This window comes from Maniola hyperantus, chromosome Z (genome assembly GCF_902806685.2).
Source record: "Maniola hyperantus chromosome Z, iAphHyp1.2, whole genome shotgun sequence".
In the NCBI taxonomy this organism is placed as follows: Eukaryota; Metazoa; Arthropoda; class Insecta; order Lepidoptera; family Nymphalidae; genus Maniola; species Maniola hyperantus.
Genome location: NC_048564.1, coordinates 1005345 through 1025271, shown reverse-complemented (window position 1 = coordinate 1025271; position 19927 = coordinate 1005345). Strand labels below are relative to the sequence as shown.

The following is a 19927-nucleotide window of genomic DNA, read 5'->3' as shown; positions in this document are numbered from 1 at the left end:
TTTGGATGAAATTTGGAATGGAGATAGATTATACACTGGATTAACACATAGACTTTTTATCCCGGAAAATCAAAGAGATCCTGCGGGATTTTGAGAAGTGAAAATTCACCCGGATGAATTCGCGGGCATCAGCTAGTAGCCTATATAACTTGAGGTTAATGTAGCTCTACTAGCTTACGGCCGAAAGTAACGCACATCGGCCTTTAGATTGACATTTCGGCTTTGTAGAGAGAGCGTTGTCTTTGTCACTCATACCTACTTGTTTTGTCGGTCTCAACGACAGAGACAGTGCTCTACAAAGCTATCTCTTTTTAAAGGTCGATGTTCATTACTTTCGGTCGCGTACTGTACTTACTATAGGTGAAATATTTTTTTTAAATCGTACTGTATGAGTAGTTTTGGAGTTACAATAATTGTTGAGATATTAATAAGTAATTTTGGTAGCTTAAGGAATTTAAGTGGTTAAGTGACAAATCGTTTAAGTAAGTAATAGCCGTGGCCAGCAGCCTTCTATTCGGAAGGTCAGGGGTTCGATGCCGGGCACTCACCTCTAACTTTTCATTAATTACTTAACTATATCTATAAGTATCTATATTTGTATCTCTTGCTTTAACGGTTAAGGAAAACATCGTGAGAAAACCAGCATGCCTAGAGTTCTCCATAATTTTCTCAAAGGTGAGTTCAAGGTGAGTTCATAATTCTCTCAAGGCTGAGTTTGTTGTGGGCTCTTCTCAGACCTGGGCGCGTTTGGAACTCTCGTAATTATCACCACTATATCATCATCTTACAAATTAAAATTATGACCATCAGTAAGCGTAAAATTTTAACCTATTCTGAATAAATAATTTGAGTTTGAGTTTGGTATCTGTACGGTTGGCCTCAGAATTCGAGTAGCAGTTCCGCAAAACTATTGACCTTTTTCTATAAACACGCCACACATACACTCAGATCTGCGCACAACCGTGCCGTGCAGTGCAAGAGAATTCGATCATCAAGGTGCTAAACGAGTTTTGGTATATGGCTGTACAGTGTACGGCCAGTTTTATATTAAAAGTCCCGCAAATTGCTATTGCTCTGGAACCATGTCTCATTAACATCGAAATGACGTCATTTTGACGTTATTTTACGTATATTTACGTAAAAATATACTTACCATCAGCTCGAAACTTCAGTCACTAAATGGCGGTCACGCGCATTAGCAATTTGCGGGACTTATAATTAAACCGTTGGCCGTTAATGACACAGGTTAATACGGCTGTTGACGTAACTTACGTTAACATTCACACGGCTCGAACATCTGTCTATTTATAGCTGACGACTGGAATTTAAGGGGAACTAACAGTGTTCAGTACGTATTTGTATTCATGTATTTTGCGTTGTTCTTGTCTGAAATTCCTCAGTGCTTGAAGACCATAGTCTTCGAACAGTGCGTGTTGCCATAGTGATGACATATGGATCCGAGACATGGTCGCTACGGACATCCGCACTTCGCCTAAACCCTTCTCACTCTGAGAGGAGACCCGTGCTCTGTAGTGAGCCGGCGATGGGTTGATCATGATGATAATCAACCCATCGCCGGTCCCAACCCATACGATCATAGTTATGATTTGTAAGTAAGAGTCTACGAAAGATGGTATGAACTTGAAGTAGGTATAACAATTGCGTAAACCCGACCCTGGCTACCAAACAGTATGATGCGGAAATTAAACGCGATCCAATTACTTCGATCGGGTTGCACAAGGCCGTCTTTTGGCACCAATACAAGATAGTATACAAGAGAAGGGGGGACATTTTCAAGAATTATTTATGTTTAATTATATATTTGTTTTTTGTGAATAACCTCCGGTGTTTTCCAGTCGGCACCTGTTTATACGGCGCCATTGCGAACATACATAATAATATATTATTATAGTAACATTGACTTATATATTTATAGTAATTATTTAATAGGCTTTATGCCCAATACACAATCGCGCAACAGAATATAAAATATACTTGTCGTACATTTCTATTCAAAAGGAATAAAGGAACCCTCAGAGGATCACTTCGTTGTCTGTCTATCTGTCTGTCCGTCTGTCTACACGTACGTACACGTACAGGTGCCAGGCCGGCACCACGGAGGAGCAGCATCGGAGATCACAGCTGTGTTAGTGACGTCTAGCCCCCAAGGGGGGAGAGTGAGCATATTGTAGGGAGTGAAGAAGGCGCCCCGGGAAAATGCCAAGAGCAAGTACCGAACGGGCGCCCTCCCGCGATTCGGCCCATATAACCGAGAGGTTGGTGGGGCCATGGGAGGTGGAGGGTTGTCCGTCTGTCTGTCGTGTCTGTCAAGAAAACCTATAGGGTACTTCCCGTTGAGCTATAGAATCATAAAATTTGGCAGGTAGGTAGGTCTTATAGCACAAGTAAAGGAAATAATCCGAAAACCGTGAATTTGTGGTTACATCACAAGAAAATAATTAAAATGTGTTCAAAAATAAATATTGCTACTTTCAATTTTCAAAGTATGATTAGGTACCTACTATACCGAGTGGGTATCGTATGACCGCTCTTTACTTGTATCTGCATTCTAAAACAGATTTTTATTTCACAAGACTGCAAATACTATTTTATACATGCCATAATCTTGTACCTATATCAAATATTTGAAAAGAGCAACCGCCGAGTTTCTTGCTGGTTCTTCTCGGTAGGAAAGGCATTCCGAACCAGTGGTAGATGCATCCGACTATTCGTAAGTGCTTGTAAAAGTTTATACGAATAAAAAAGTTTTTTATTTATTTATTTATTTTTACCGCACTGCACCGGGCGCTATGCGGGTATCTACCCGATTGTCATTTCACCCTGTCGCGTACTATAGCGGCACAGACTACATAGATAATGGAGCGGTGTTTACGCACCTTTGGGTAAAACGACACCTACGAGCATGCTTCAAAAGTAGTAACACAACATGGCGACCCGTTATCCATTGACTTATATATTACTTCGTATGGACAGGGCTATTGAACAAACAAAATAGCACCGACACCTCAGTGACGTCTGGATTTGATGAACGGGTCGTTCATTAGTATCTAAGAGGTGGCGCTGATTTATTAGGTTCTAAAACCGTGAAAAATTTTGTTCGCTTGGGCATATCTTGCCAATTATATCGATGCCCGGTACCAGTCTATAGAAGTCGTTGTTGTAAACAACACCTCAGTGAAAGTCGTCAAATCGATCCAATCTTCGATCTACAACACTTTCATTGGCGCGAATCGATTGTCATTCGAGGGCGATCCTTGCGAACGATTTCCCTCTTTAAAAAAGGGGTCTATTCGTAGCGCGCTCCAAACAAACGTAGCTTGACTCTCATTTGTATACTTAACCTACCAAATTCAATGAAATTTTGTGGATAAGTTTTCATAGATAATAGTTATAGTTTCTAGAACGTGTTTACAAAATTACTTCGAGTTTGATTGGTTAATATTTAAATCAGAACCAAACTGCGTTTTTTTAAATAGAGATAGCGAGTAAACGAGCAGGCGGGTCACCTGATGTTATGTGATTACCGCCGCCCATGAACATTTGCAGCACCAGAGGAACCGCCGATGCGTTGCCGGCGTTTTAGGATTTTGTTGGTCCGCCCCTTGAATAACCCCATGTTGTAATCTAGTGGGAACACCGCCGCCGATGGGAGTTGGTTCCACAGTTTGTACGTGCGTGGAAAAAAGGATCTGGCACAGCGGACGGTCGAAGTGCACCAGACACCCAGGTGAGGGTGAAATTCCTTTTGTATGCAGCGGGTGACAGAGTGACTGCCGTCAATGGAGCGAGACAGACGATTTCGGGCTGTTTTCCAATGGAGAATACCGAAAATGTTACAATAAAAGCCCGCGACTTCGTCCGCGTAATCACCTGCGCTTATTTGTCATAAGACGTTCCCGCTGTCAAAAGCCTCACTCATTTTTTTTTGTGTTGTTTTGGATTGACTATGCTGCGTAGGCCCTACTGGCCGCTACAGCGTCACCGGGGGGGTTGGCGAGTGCGAAGCTCCGCCTGGGGATGAGCCTTAGGGCTCGAAGAAATAATTCGAGAGGTCGGGGGGCAACGTCCTCCTAAGGGCGCCTCCTGTGAGGCTCGGACCACGGCTTAGGATGACGTTGGGTTTGTTGGACTACTGGTTAGTCCGTACGCCCCCGAGGCCGTGGCGTGAGTCCACGTCCGGGTGACGTTAGAAATCGGGGACCTCGTCTTCACCGGCGAAGACGCTCGCTCGCTCGCTCCGCTCTGGGCTGGTTTCCGCACTTAAACGTTTCCGTCTGTTGTGCGTGCATTGCCCCTCCCCGCTGAAGTCTTCACTCCAGCCATCCAAGCTCACTCCAGAAGCCGAGTAGACCGCCCAGGTTGCCGAGGGCTTCATGGAATGAGGTCGGGGAACCCAAATGGCGTTCGCGTTGTTCTGCTACGCCCGTGCACTCTAGGACCACGTGCGTCGGTGTTTCGTCGACCTCCATGCATGCCCTGCACAAAGGACTGTCGGTGACACCTATAACGAAAAGGTGTTTGTTTAGTGGGCTATGCCCTGTTATGAGTCCCACCACCTTTCTAAGTTTACCTCTGTCCAGGCGGAGTAGTTTGTTAGTTTGCCGTTTGTCTATGTTGGGGAAAGCCTCTTTGGCTTGCCTGCAGTCAGTTGTGTTCGCCCATAGTTGGGAATGCTCTTTTTGTGTTAGTTCATGCAACCAGGTTTTATACTCACTGAAGGGTATGGGAACAATAGGTTCTGGCCCGATCACCTTCAATGTCGTAGCCTTTCGTGCTAGTGCGTCGGCCGCCTCGTTTCCCTGGTCTCCATCATGTCCTTTGACCCACCTTAGGGTGATGTCGTTTGACATGGCGAGTGTTTCCAGAGTCTTGTGGCAGTCTTGTATAAGTTGTGAGGTCGTCGAGAATCTAGCCAAGGCTTTAAGAGCAGCTTGGCTATCAGAGTTAATGTTAATTTTAAAGTTTGTTACCTGTCGATTGGCCACGGCTATAGCCGCGGTCATAATGCCCACACACTCTGCTTGGAAGACAGAGTTGTCCTTACCGAGTGCGTGACTTATTCTCATGTTTAGGTCTTGGCAGTAGGCTCCAGCTCCTGTGCCCGTTTTCGTTTTGGATCCGTCGGTGTACACTTCTATTGTGTCTTGTGCTGGCTTCGGATCTAAGTTCTTCTCTGAGTTTATCTTGTAGTTTTTGTCTAGTATGTGTTGTTTTTCGGTTCTGTCGCATTTCCACTGCAAACGTGGTTCTTTGTTTATGCTTTGCCCTAGAATTTTAGTGTGCATTGTGTTTTGTTCTTTCCAATGCCCTGAGGTTTTCAGTCTCAGGGCTGCGAGTGTTGCTTCTTCTTTGATGTGTATGTGTAGGGGCGGAATGCCCAATATGACTTCTAACGCTGCTGTTGGTGTGGTACTCATGCAGCCGGTAATGGCGAGGCATGCTTGTCGTTGAAATTTCTGTAGTTCTTGCTGGGCGGTAGTAAGGAGAGTTCTTGGCCACCATACAAGTGCAGCATATGTTAGTGAACATCTTACTACCGATAGGTATAACCATTTCATTATCTTTGGTTTTAGCCCCCATTTTTTCCCTAGCATGCGTTTGCATTGGTTTAGTATTGCTAGTGATTTTTTGGTTTTATCTTCTGTATGCCTTTTCCAGCTGAGTTTGCTGTCCAGTGTCACACCGAGATATTTTACCTCTGCGGACAGTTCAAGGCTTGTGTTAAACAAAGTTGGTGGTTTGGTTAGTTCAATTTTCCTTTTGTTGGTAAACAGTATCATCTCTGTTTTCTTCGGATTTACTGTAAGTTCGTTTTCATTGCACCATCTTTCTATTAAGCGCAAAGCTCGTTGCATGACTTCGTATAATGTGTTTTCTAGCTTGCCACTGATTAGGATGGTGAGATCATCTGCATAACCAATGGTATAGAACCCACTTTTGTTTAGTTTGGTTATCAGGTCGTCAACTACAAGGTTCCATAGTATTGGTGACAGGACACCTCCTTGAGGACAGCCTCTCGCCACTATGCCTTTTGTGACTCCGTTGATGTCTAGTTGTATGATTCTCTGTTCTAGTAAAGCTCTTATCCAGCTGCGTATGGTTTTTGACGCCTTGTATCTTCCCAAGGCTTTGTCTATGCTATCGAAAGTTGTTTTATCAAAGGCTCCTTCAATGTCTATGAACACGCCTAGTGTCGATAATTTGTTTTCGAGGTCATGTTCGATTTTGGTAACAACAGAATGAAGTGCGGTTTCTGTTGATTTGCCCGTACTGTAAGCGTGTTGATGTGAGTGTAAAGGTAGATGTTTTAAGGTTCTGTCCCTGAGGGACCTGTCGACAAGTCTTTCGAGCGTTTTTAGTAGGAAAGATGTAAGGCTGATTGGTCTGAAGGACTTCGGCAATGTGTAGTCACTCCTTCCAGGTTTTGGTAGGAAGACCACTTTCACTTCTCTCCAGGCCATTGGTATGTATTTGTATGCTATGCAGGCCTTGTATATTATTTCCAGCCATGGTGTCAGTTGAAGTTTTCCCCATTGTAAAAGTGCTGGGAAAATGGTGTCGGTCCCTCCTGTTTTGAAAGGGTGGAAGGTGTCGATAGCCCAGCTGATTCTATCTCGCGTGACTATGTTGTTGGCAAAGTCCCAATCCTCTTCTATTGGATGGTGACCAAGGGTGCTTCCCCAGTCTGTTGAATCTACTATTCTACAGCCAGGGAAGTGTGTTTCGATGAGCGTTTCGCTTATCTCTTTGTCGTCCTTGGTGTATGTTCCGTCCGCTTTCCTCAGTGAGCCGAGTGTGCGGGTGTTGTCGTTTGCTAGAATCTTGCGTATGCGAGCAGCAGTATCGTTTGATTCTATGCTTGTGCAGAACTTATGCCAGGAAGTTTTTTCCTTTTCCCTGACGCGTTTATTGTATTGGTATTGGGCTTCCTTATAGTTGTCCCAATCTTGTTCTTGCTTGGTGTTTTTGGCTCTGTTGAGAAGATGTCTGAGTTTTTTCCTCATTCTTTCCAGATCAGGACCCCACCAGTTGTTTTTCGATGGTTGCTTTATGTTGTTTTTCTTTAGGGGACAAGCTTGTTCATAGCTTGTCTTAATATATTTCGTTAGTTTATTTACGTTTTCTTCGATGTTGGCGATATCATCGATGTCTTGTGGTTTATTTACGCCTATCTGATGTGTCAGCAGGCTTTTGTATTTTAATCTGTCGGTTTTTCTTGGGTTTCTTCTTGGTACGTGTGGAGTTACCATGAGATCTAGCTCGTAGCATATCCGCCTGTGGTCAGATAGTGAAGGCTCGTCACTGACTCGCCAGTTTTTTACCTGATCTGCGGCTCTGGTTGACGCTAAGGTTATATCAATTATGGTTTGGTACCTACTCGTCACGAAGGTCGGTTCGGTGCCTATGTTAATAATTGTTAGGTTAGTGGTTAGTATATAGTTCACAAATTGCTCACCACGTTTGTTGTTGACTTTGCATCCCCATAGGTTGTGATGCGCGTTGCTATCGACAGAGATAATTAAATCGATGTCGTTATCCTCACAGTGTATTACAAGTTCCACCAATTCTTTTGGTGGTATTTGGTCTTCGATGGGCATGTATATTGATGCTAGAACCACCGGTCTTGGCGGTCGCCCTATGCCTTGTTGTATTCCATTATTTATTTTGACTGCTGTCAGATCTCTGGAACAGTATTGTGTTAGTAATAGTGCTGTAACACAGCGTGGAATGTAAATGCATGTTCTCGGTGGTTCGCCATTACTGTGTGAATAGATCTTACCATTACAGCTTCCGAAACCACATATGGTTTTTCCCCTGACCCACGGCTCCTGGATCAGGGCGATGGTCTCGTCTTCAACCTCCAGCTGCCTTCGTAGTGTGGCCGTGGCGAGGTGTTTGTGCTGGAGGTTGGTTTGTATAATTTTTATTTTTCTGTCGCCCTCTGTGCCGGGGGTAGTTCGACAGGGGCAGTTTTGTCTGACGCGTTTTGTTCCGCCTTTCTCTCCCGGGGTTGTATAGGGTTAATCCGGGAGTCCGCTAGCAGTTCCTCGATGTTGCCGAGGACTGCGCTTACGGAGGGCTCAGGTGTTGCATGTAGTTGTCTGGTTGGTTCATCCACATCCATGTCACCACCCACATCAGGCTCCTCTCGGTTTTCAGGCTCTGAGCTATGCCCGGGCGGTACATCACTCAGTCCTTCATCCGTGAAGAACCTGACGTAGATAGTGCCCGTGGAGTAGGCGACCTTCCTTTCGCGTTCCATGATCTTTGGCAGCTCTTCATTGGGTATTCCTAGAATCAGGAACACCCCGGGAGGGCTGCTGGTCGTTCTGCTGTAGCTGAACAGGGTCCACTGCGATACGTCATACCATGGGTTTTGGTGAGATAGGACTTTGTGTAAAAGGCCTATCTCTCCGTCGTAGTCGGGGACGAAGAGTCCCGATCTGACCCGGACTGGTATATCGGTCTGAGGTATCACAGCGAGCCTCGTTCCGCTCCTAGGCGATGTTAGTTTGGGCACCACGTTGACAAGCCAGCTGAGGGCTTTGTCATCGTGGCACCACATTTTCAGTACACCCTCACTGAGGAAGGCTTTTCCCTCGAACGCCGGGGCGTATCGGGTCTGGCCTGGTGCCAAGGGTTCGATACAGGCCGCGAAAATCGCTTTCTGTATCTGACCCTGTATGGAACTTGCCTCAGTTTGGGTAAGGTCTGTTCTAGGTGTTATGGTTATGGCTACGCTCAAGTGCGATTGGGCTGCTCTAGCATAGGAGCCCTTCGCATCTCGAGTTTGCCCGCCTTCCGTCCGTGCGCGTTTGTATTCACCCCGGGGTGAAATCGTGTCATCAAGTCTGTCTCTTTTTTGGGGTTGGCTCGATGACGGTCCGGGGTTATTTTGTTTGGCTTTCCCTGGTCCCCTGTTTCGCTTCCTAAACCGAGGGTGTGCCCGCGATCTAGGTGGATTCTGGGTCTCAGGTATGTTTGTTCCAGTTTTGTCTGTTGTCTCTGTTGTTGTTTTTGGGGGTCGGGCGGTGTTGGAACCGCCAGGGCCCGTTGCGCCCCGCACCCGGATGGGGTTCCCGTCGGGGTCAGTGTGACCACCAACGTTTGCCCTCTCCTTGGCCACGGTTTGCCCAGCCCTGATGGTGGTGGTGCCCGACTCACCCGAGGCTTGTGGGTTGTGGTCAGAGGCCGGTCTCTGCCCGTCCGCGTGTTCACCCGCGAGGCGGTTAGGGGTTGCGCCAGTGTCCACGAGAGGACGGTCGCCACTTAGTGGTGGCCTCCCTTCGCTTCTCCTTTTGCCTCCCCCGACCAAGTCGCTGGTGTCCGCAGTCAGGCAGTCGGAGTCTTTCCGCTTCCCGCCTTCGTCCCTAGTGTCAGTCGGTCGGTTGGCATCTGAGTCCGTCTGTCTGTCAGCGTATGTGCTCGTGTGTTTCTTGGTCCGTCTGTCTGTCCTGTTTCCCTTCTTTTTCTTTTTGGGGGCCACGAGCGTCCATGCGCTTGCGCTAGCAGGCGCAGGGATCGCTGCGGCTATGGAGGACATGTCCGTGTTGCTCGCCGAGGTCGTTGGTAACATCGTTGTCGTTCCGATGTTTAGCGTTTCTATGCCCCCTCCTGATACGGTGGGGCAGCCTGGGCCCTGGGCGCCGTCCGTGGACGGCACCTGGGTGCCAGGGTGGGATTTGGGCGTTAAGCCGCTACCCACCAGGAGACCGATACGTGTTTTTAGATCCGCCATTTTGGGTTTAAATGTGTTATCTGAGTAGTGTTTGTGTGTATGTATGTGTGTAAGTGCTTGTGGAGTGTGCGGGATTTTAGGGTGGTTTGTAGGGAGTTTAATGGAGGGTTGTTTGGATCGGAGTCGGATGGTGGGAACACGGGAGTATGGTCTAGGCTCTGCTCAGGTGTTGGGAGTGGTACCGTAGCAGTTCCTTCTTGTCCAGGGTCCAGGGGACACCGGCAATCCGCAACCCCGCCGACCCGCCCGGTTGCATGAAGGATGCCTCGTTTAGCCTAACTAGCGAATGAGACGTGGGCCACCTTAAAATAACGGCTGAAACCCAGAAACATTAACTAGCTCTGCCACGCCGGCGAAGACGCTGTGATAAGGTTAGATTGTGTAGCCCTACGAGATAGGGTGCATTGTCGGTCATGATTTGATCGTCGGGATCGTTAAGGACGTGCTTAGGGCGCCTAATAGCCTCACTCACTCACATAGGGCTATCTATAGAGCTTTGACTTTGCTCAGGTGAGAGATATATAGCTCTGCATCGTTTTAACTCTGTCAGAGTGCGCTCTATAGATCTCACCCTAGTCTTATCACCCTAGGCTTCTACGAAAAATGAAAATACGTTTATTCTTTTAAAGCTGTGTCACAAACCAGTTTCACGTCTAGCTTAGGTTGTCCATCCAGATTGTACCATCACCATCATCAAGATGATGATGATGATGATGAATAATAATTACGAGTATTAATCTAAGCCCCCGAACGATTGTGGCCAGTTCACTGTCACAACATATGAGTCAATCCCTGATCTGTGGATGACACCAAATAAATAGGTTCCTGATTAGAAAATAATAATTTTCGACCACAAATCTATGCTTGCACTACGTGACGTCATTCGAAACAGGAAGGAAACTAAGTAGGTACATTGTTTTTGTATAAACGGGTCTTTAGCTTCAATTAATTTAGATATCCTCATACACTGCTGTCACCAAATAAATAGGTACCTGATTAGAAAATAATAATTTTCGATCACAAATCTATGCTTGCAATACGTGACGTCATTCGAAACAGGAAGGAAACTAAGTAGGTACATTGTTTTTGTATAAACGGGTCTTTAGCTTCAATTAATTTAGATATCCTCATATCACTGCTTTCACCAAATAAATAGGTACCTGATTAGAAAATAATAATTTTCGATCACAAATCTATGCTTGCAATACGTGACGTCATTCGAAACAGGAAGGAAACTAAGTACATTGTTTTTGTATAAACGCCTCTTTAGCTTCAATTAATGTATTACAAGGTCTTGATTATCAAACGCTCACTCTGCAATGCTATTTTGATTACCTAAGCGCTAAGCCTTAATTGCTACAACGCTGAGGCAGCGTCGAAATAATAATTACTAGATGATGCCCGCGACTTCCGCGTGGATTTAGGTTTTTTTAAAATCTTTAATATTTCAGGATTTCAAGTAGCCTATGTCCTTCCCGGGATGTGAGCTAACTCTTTATAAAATTTCGTCAGTCGGTTGAACTGCTGGGCTGTGAAAAGCTAGCAGACAGACAGACAGACACACAGTCAAAATTCATACTAATATTATAAATGCGGAAGTGTGTCTGTCTGTCTGTCCGTCTCTCTGTCTGTCTGTCTGCTAGCTTTTCACGGCCCATTCGTACAACAGATTTTGACGAAATTTGGTACAGAGATAACTTGCATCCCGGGGAAGGACATGGGCTACTTTTTGTCCCGGAAAATCAAACACATAATAGTGCTTCTATTTAGAAACACTATTATGTGTTAATAAGTAGACGGAATGACACACTACATCTAAACCTTCGTGGTTTTTTTTGCTGTCTAAAGTGGACTTGTTAAACATTCTTTATGTTGATAATTAAAAAGAAAAAATTGAATCGTCGACGAACTTTACAAAGATGTAAGTGGTCCTGAGAAATTGAGAATAACGCACCTGCCCGGTTTTGGTTTCGGCATTTGAGAGGTTGCGTAAATACATTCGGCCGCAGCTGGGTTCAGGTATCTGACTCTGTGTTCAGGGTGAAACAAACAGAACGCACAGCGGAGCGACACAAACCGCGAGCCCCGCGACACAAAAGTATTTTTTTAATTTACTCATTCAGATACTAGTTAGCCCTTTACAACGATCTCACCTGGTGGTAAGTGATGATGCAGTCTAAGACGGAAGCGGGCAAACTTGCAAGGGGTATGGCAGTTTTTACTAAACCCATGCCCTTGTGGTTTCTACACGGCATCGTACCGGAACGCTAAATCGCTTGGCGGCACGGCTTTGCCGGTAACGCTGCGCTTTCCAGTGCGAGGATGCCATTCTAGCACCCTTGGAACCTAACATCTGTCGGTTTTTCGAACTATGTGGCCTGCCTTTTCCCACTTCAGCTTTGCAACTCGCTGAGCTATGTGGGTTAGTCTGGTTTTTGTACGGATCTCCTCATTTCTGATTTGATCACTAGAGATACTCTAAGAATAGCCGTCTCCATCGCCGGCAGCATTGATTTGGAAGCCCATCAAATGACATCAAAGGAGTCAAGATTGTGGTGTGTGGGAGTCCCTACAAGAGACATAGTGTGAGGAGAACCTAGTCCATCGATGAAGTCTTCCAACGATGTGCTTTCCGGTGCGAGGTCGCCATTCTAGCACCTTGGGACCCTAACATCTATCGTATTTTCTATGTTCCCTGCCCGTTGTCACTCCAAAACAACCAATAAACATTTCTCCAAAAAACGAACAACGTATAGTACGCGACAGGTCAAGATGGCAATCGGGGTGGAGACGCCCCGCACACCCCCACAGCCCCTGGACGCTCCGCACACCCCCACAGCCCCCACGCTATCCCCGTGCCGAGCGTACCCTCGCCTCATACCCCGAGGGCCATGTCGACCTGTTGCGTACTACAAGATTATAAGCGTCCCGCGATGTAGTTTACACGACACATTTTAGATAATAGGTACCTATTAGATTTTAAGGAATGTTTTTTTTTGTAAATATTTGTGTTTGTGTTTATCATGTGTCGGATCAACTAATTAACTTCTATTCTATTCTATTCTAGTTGCAGTCCCGCGTTGTGTTTGATTCAAGCTTAACTCAGCGTTCATTATGACACCGATTCCGGTCACCGGTGTTAGTTACGTACGTGATATCATAATAATATTGTGTTGATCAATATTGCACTACACAATACGATACAGCTACCAAATGGACTAAGAGCCAGCGTGTGCCAGACCTTCGTTGTTCTATAAAAGCTGAAAATTTCTATGCGTGTTGTCCCCAACACGAGAGGTACGATCAGCGACTATGAAGTTTGGATCATGGTGGCTTTGAGATATAACAGGTAACAAAGGAGTAAAAAATTTAACGTCAAAGTATAAAGGCATTTTTTTTTATATTTTAAGAAAATTTTTTTTTCTATATAAATGTATATTAAGAAAAATTTACTTTATACTTTGACCTAAGATTAGTCACCTTTGTTACTTGTTATCTCCCAAATCCACCATGATTCAAACTTCGCAGTCGCTGATCGTTCCTTCCTGTGTTGAGGACGATACGCAGAGAAACTTTCAGCTTTTATAAAATAACGAAGGTCTGGCACTCGCTGGCTCTCTCTCTAAAATGTAAATGTTTTAAACAATGTTACAACTTTAATTGAATTTAAAGACGTAATATTCATATGAATTCTAAAGGTTTACGAAATTATTACGACTGAGAGCTACCTATAACAATAATAATTGTTATAATATAAATTAAAATGTAAGTTGTGGGTATCGACGATTAATGGTAAATTAAACCTGACTATTCATAAGCACTTTTAAAAAGTTTACATGAATAAAAAAACATTCTATTCTATTCTATTCTATTCTAATATGATGCCCCAGACCGCCACTATATACCTACTAATACTAGATGATGCCTGTGACTTCGTTCGCGTGGATTTAGGTTTTGTAAAAATCCCGCGGGAACTCTTTGATTTTACGGGATAATAAGTAGCCTATGTCCTTCCTCGAGATGCAAGCTATCTCTGTACCAAATTTCGTCAAAATCGGTTAAACGGATGAGCCGTGAAAGGCTAGCAGACAGATTGACAGACAGACATACTTTCGCATTTAATACTAGACGATGCCCGCGACTTCGTCCGCGTGGATTTTTTTTTTTGGGAAATCCCGTGGGAACTATTTAATGTTCCGGGATAAAGCGTGTCTGTCTCTCTGTCTGCCTGCTAGCTTTTCACGTCCCAACAGTTTAACCGACTTTGATGAAATTCGATAATGAGCTAGCTTACATCCCGGGAAAGGACATAGGCTACTTTTTATCTCGGGAAATCAAAGAGTTTCCACGGGATTTAAAAAAATCTAAATCCACGCGGATGAAATCGCGGGCGTCATCTTGTAGTTTATAAATAGTTTAAAGATTAATTTATGGTATTCAAGATCGTAGGAACTTTTGATCTCTCAGTTGTATAAAAAGAATGGTTAAAACTTTTTGAAACATACCTGGCTCATTGCCAAATGCCGATAATGATAATGATCCATCGATATAAATGACAAGATATGGTCAAGCGAACTAAATTTTTCACGGTTTAGAAACCAAATATATCAGCGCCACCTCTTAGATACCTACTAATGAACGACCCGTTTGAAATCCAGACGTCACTGAGACTGAGGTTGCATTGGTGCCAAAGCACCACTGAGTCGGTGCTATTTTGTTTGTTCAATAGCCCTGTCCATACGAAGTAATATATAAGTCAATGGTTATATCAATCAATGTCTGACGAAGATTCAGATGTCCATGAAGTAAAGTACGCGACAGGTCGAGATGGCAGTCGGGGTGGGGACGCCCCGCAGACCCACACAGCCCCCGCACTAACCCGGTGCGGGCGAGCGCGGGTGACGTGCGGGTGTGCGTGGCGAGCTGAGATGCACTATAGCCATTGTTTAACTGTAAATCGATGCGATCATTGTAAAGCTAACGCTATGCATAAGTTGATCAAATTATCGTTTTTAGGGGTACCCGCGTCCCGCACCTCAAAAGGAAAAACGGGAACGGGAAACGGGTATAAATCAGTCAGTCAATCAGGACTTTGAATTATATACAGTTAAAAAAATCATTGGTTTGTAGTTTGTACTCATGCGCAGCGCCGGCGCACCGGCCTGGGCCTCGGCGCGGTGTTCTCAATGTGTTTATCAGCCCTGGTAGGGCCTCGTCAAAAAAAAAAAGACTTACTATCTAGTAAGTTGCCATCGTGGCTATTTCATTTATGCTTTCGCTTAGTTATTGAGTAATGAGTTGACATACATTATACTAAGGACTTGTTGTTGATGATGATATCACGTTCTTATTATATGTGTCTAATGTGAATGAATTGTAGCGTGACGCATTTTGTCTCTAACGCCATCTATTGACACGTTTAGCAAACTGAGGAGCTTTGTATTTTTGAAGCTTGCTAAAATATATATTTTAATCTTATATACCTTAATCTTTCAACATTTTGTATCTTCAGAAAAGGTATTTTAATAGAATATCTTTGATGAATTGACTTTAAGCCTATTAATCTCTATAATATATCAGCGTTTAAACTACCGTGAGTGATTTCCATTCAGCATACATGAGTCAAGCGCGAACGTACTCCCTTCAAAACCGCGGCACGTGCGCGAACGGACTCCCTTGAAAAAGGACCCCAGATGGGTGCGAAACTAGTCGGGCTAACGTCGACTAAACACGTGAGTACAGCCGGGACAGATATTATTTAGAATCTCTATATATATAAAAATTAATCGCAAAATGTGTTGCTGAACGCAAATCTCGCGAACAGCTGAACCGATTTCGCTAATTCTTTTTTCATAATATTCCTTGAAGTACGAGGATGGTTCTTACGTAGAGAATTTTTTTTAAAAAAATCCTGAAAATTATCGACTGTTAGGCGGTACGAAGTTCGCCGGGGCAGCTAGTTAGTAGTTACCTATATTATTATTAATTTTAATGGGTAGGTAAGTAGTTAACGTTGTATCTAAGCGTATTTAGGCCTTAAATTCGAAAGGCCTTAATTTCGAAATAAAAAAAGTAGATGAAAACCGTTTACTAGATACTTAATATCTCACAAAGTATCATGACCGGTTCTCACCGATTCTTCCTATCCGATATTTGTCATCATAACGATAGAAAATAATTTACTGATACATTCTTGTATAATAAATATGCTTTCTTCAACGTCGATATCAGATGTTTAATTCAATACACTCGTAAATACTTATGAGGTAACTCATTGAAACACCATGTAATACTTCTTTTACATCTTTATCACCACTTACAACAATACTTCACACGTTTTGAGATTACCTACCAGCTCTAATGCTCCAAACGAATTAATTTTATAAAACGCCATTTATGCCGACCAAATTTCACGTTTCTTTTTTTCATTCATTCCACAGAAAAATGCAAAGTGTATGCCATTGGTCTGAATCGAAAACAACCCACCAATAACAGCCTCTTTGAAATTTCATCCAATGAGATTATTCCTAAATCTTAATGGAGTTGTAAAAAGTATGTGATTTGACTCAAACGATAAATTATTATTTGAAAATCATGACACTTGCAATTCACGAAGACGAGTGAACTTTACTTGTGGTTACGTCGTTTACATGGGCATTGCGTTTGTTTGTAGGAAGTAATCTCTGGAACTAAGACCTGAAATTCCAAACCTGTGCCGGGGATCGAACCTGGGACCTCCCATCAACAAGACCACAGCGCTTAACACTGCGATAGGGAGGTCGTCAGAAACCAGTTCCTACCAGTTGTACCAGCTGTAGAATTTCATTGAAGCCCAGTTTCATTGAAACGTGCGAAAATTTACCTATTCAGAGTGAATAAGTAGGTAGGTACCTACTTAACTAATTTCGGTTGGATTATTGCCTTCAAGATCAAAGTCGCCGGAAGTAAGCGCCGCACGTAAACTGTACCTACTTGGCTGAGGGCCATATGATTAAGGGCATCGAGAATTTTTTTACTTCTACCTAATAATAAGCTGTGATAGCCTGGTGGTTAGGACGTCCGCCTTCTAATCGGAGGTCGGGGGTTCGATCCCGGACACGCACCTCTAACTTTTCGGAGTTATGTGCGATTTAAGTAATTAAATATCACTCGCTTTAACGGTGAAGGAAAACATCGTGAGGAAACCTGCATGCCTTATAGGATCACAAAAACGGAACCCTTATAGGATCACTTCGTTGTCTGTATGTATGTCTGTCTGTCAAGAAACCTAGACCGAAGCCTCCCACCAGACCAGACCAGAAATTTAGAAATTATAAAATTCCAAACCCCTGCCAGGAATCTAACCTGAGCTGGGACCTCTCACTAATAAAACCACAGTGCTTAGCACTGCGCCAGGGAGGTCTTCAAAACCTCCAGGTTCAGAATCAAACCGAAAGTTCCCTCACTCTAGTTCACTCTGCTGCGGCGGACACAGCTACATTTGAAAACAAGGTGATTTTTAAACTCCCTCGATCTCAGACGCAAACTAATTTAAGCAGATTGCTCAAGTTTTGATGTTTAATTTATATCGTGGTCTTTTTATATCAAGTCATTTAATTCAATGTTTATAGACTAAGAGCCAGCATGTTTATGGACGAGCCAGCCAGGCCTTCGTTATTTTATAAAAGCTGCACCTTCAAACTTTAAAACTTTAAGGGCGTCTGGCACTGGCACTGGCTGGCAGGGGGTTGCCACGACACTATTTGCATGTCGTGATTCCTAATATAAGTCCCGCAAATTGCTAATTTGCGGGGCCGCCATTAAGGTGACGTCTGCACTAGACTGAAGTTTCGAACTGATGGTATATTCTTATTTCGGCTGACGTTAAAATGATGTCATTTGAATGTTAGCTAATGAGACATGGTTCCATCGAAGAAAATTAAAAAAAATTGATTTGATACAATTGACGTAAGATTTTTTGTACCTACCTTTATTACCTGTTATCTGACTCCAAAAGCCACCATGATACTGAACTTCGTAGTCGCTGATCGTTCCTCCCTGTGTTGGGGACAATACGCAGATAAACTTTCAGCTTTTATGAAATAACGAAGGTCTGGCACTCCCTGGCTCTCTCTCTCTATTAGCTAGAAAGTCAATTTGATTGCTTCGGTCGGACCTTTATGAAAATCGACCTTGGTGCGAGATGGTACGAAAATAACCATTACACAAATAGGTGAGTTTTAAACATTTCACCACAGTTGCACGATTGCTGTGGCTTCGATAGCCCAGAGCGCTCATGGGCAGTTTATAAGTCCAGCCAATTGCTATTGCGCTGGAACCATGTCTCATTAACATCGAAATGACGTCATTTGACGTATATTTAAGTAATTAGCTCGAAACTATGACGTTTTGGCGGTCTCAACGACAGAGGCAACGCTCTACAAATCTGCTATCTCGGATCTCCTCCTAAAGGTCGATGTACATTACTTTCGGCCGCGTACTGTACCTATAGGTACCTAGTACGCGACAGGTCGAGATCGCAATAATTGGAGTATGAGGCGGTTTGTATTACCATTTCACCTCGAACTTGCTTTTCTTTGACGTCATTAAAAACTTATGTTTCGTGGAGGTCTGTCATCAGGTCAAGGGATCTGGCACCCTTTGGTACGGAACCCTAAAAAGGATCATGATGACATATTGCCGCGAAAAAAGAAGTTTGTTTACGGTTCTATAGAACAAGAAATATCTCAATAATTGTTGTATGAATAGTCCATTGAAATGTTACATTTTTTAGGCCTAACCTTGCGTTTTTTAGAGGACGCAATTTTATTTTTTTGATGTGTAGGGGGGGTTAGTGTAAAGCTAAAACCAAGTTTGTGGGGTCACCACCCTTGTCCCACGGCCGCCATCTTGAAAATAGGGGTTGAAATGGTATTTACGATATATCTCTTAAACTATTTATTTGATAAAAAAAATTGTTTACATTTTTTGTTGCAAATTAAATTTTCTACAACTTTGGTCCAGTAATTTTTTGTCGTAGAACTATAAATAAAAAAGTTATAAGCGAAAATCTTCAGAAATTCGAGAAAAAAATTTATGTTTTTCGATGTAACTTTTTTTTTATCATTTTACGAAAAAATAATATCTGACCATTTTTGTAGATCGTTTTTTGAGGAACAACTTTTATTCGCATCATTTTTTCATTAAGTCAATAGTTAAGGTTTTACAGCGCTCCGAAGTGAGTACTATTTTTCAGTACTCTTAACTATACCTATATTATACGTGTGTACCTATAAATTATGTCATCAGTTATTGTTTGTTTTTTTTTTTTTTTTTTTTTACTTTATTATTATAATTTTTATAATTATAAATTTTGCAATATTATTAAAAATTAATTATTGACTCTTTATACGGTGGTATTAAAGATGATAATTCTCTTGACAGCCTAAGATACAAACAATTCGCCAAGGCAGTGACAAAAAGTACATTTAACTTATCTTCACTTCCTCCAACACAAGACACAGCTCGCTTTCATACTTTCCGAGTTTACCATCAGGTCCAGTCGTGGCTTGGTAATTATAATGATCCTGAGGACTGGGGCTGGAGTTCTAATTTAGAAAATCACCGTGGATTATGCCTATTGGGGATACCACGTAAAAAAAAATTGTTTCTCGAATTTCTGCAGATTATCGCTTATAACTTTTTTATTTATAGTTCTACGACAAAAAATTACTGGACCAAAGTTGTAGAAAATTTAATTTGTAACAAAAAATGTTAACAATTTTTTTTTTATCAAATAAATAGTTTAAGAGATATATCGTAAATACCATTTCAACCCCTATTTTCAAGATGGCGGCCGTGGGACAAGGGTGGTGACCCCACAAACTTGGTTTTAGCTTTACACTAACCCCCCCTACACATCAAAAAAATAAAATTGCGTCCTCTAAAAAACGCAACCCCAAATGTAACTTTTCAATGGACTAGAAACAAAAGGGTAAAATTGTCTCATTTTGTCCGATCACGTCAAGTTCTACAGAACAAAATTGGCACTTATCTACCTACACAAAGTTTTCATAAAATCAAACAAGAATGTGTTTAATCAATAAAAATATAATAATAAAAAAATAAAATATAATAGTCATAATAATAAAAACAAAGAAAATAAAAACAAAAACAGTTAAACTAGTT

General features: G+C 42.9%; 2 protein-coding genes across 3 annotated transcripts in view; one reads left to right on the top strand and one right to left on the bottom strand.

Moving 5' to 3' along the window:
* Positions 1-19927, top strand: part of Nost (Nostrin) — a 101665-nt gene that overhangs the window by 37633 nt on the left and 44105 nt on the right. The window lies entirely within an intron of this gene.
* Positions 7808-9604, bottom strand: LOC138404488 (uncharacterized). The gene has a single exon (XM_069508597.1). It carries the CDS (start codon positions 9596-9598, stop codon positions 7946-7948), a length of 1653 nt encoding a protein of 550 aa, XP_069364698.1. The 5' UTR covers positions 9599-9604; the 3' UTR covers positions 7808-7945.

Bases quoted from the DNA above. Each gene is read 5' to 3' on its own strand.
- LOC138404488 (XM_069508597.1), bottom strand. From the start codon at position 9,598: ATGTTACCAACGACCTCGGCGAGCAACACGGACATGTCCTCCATAGCC.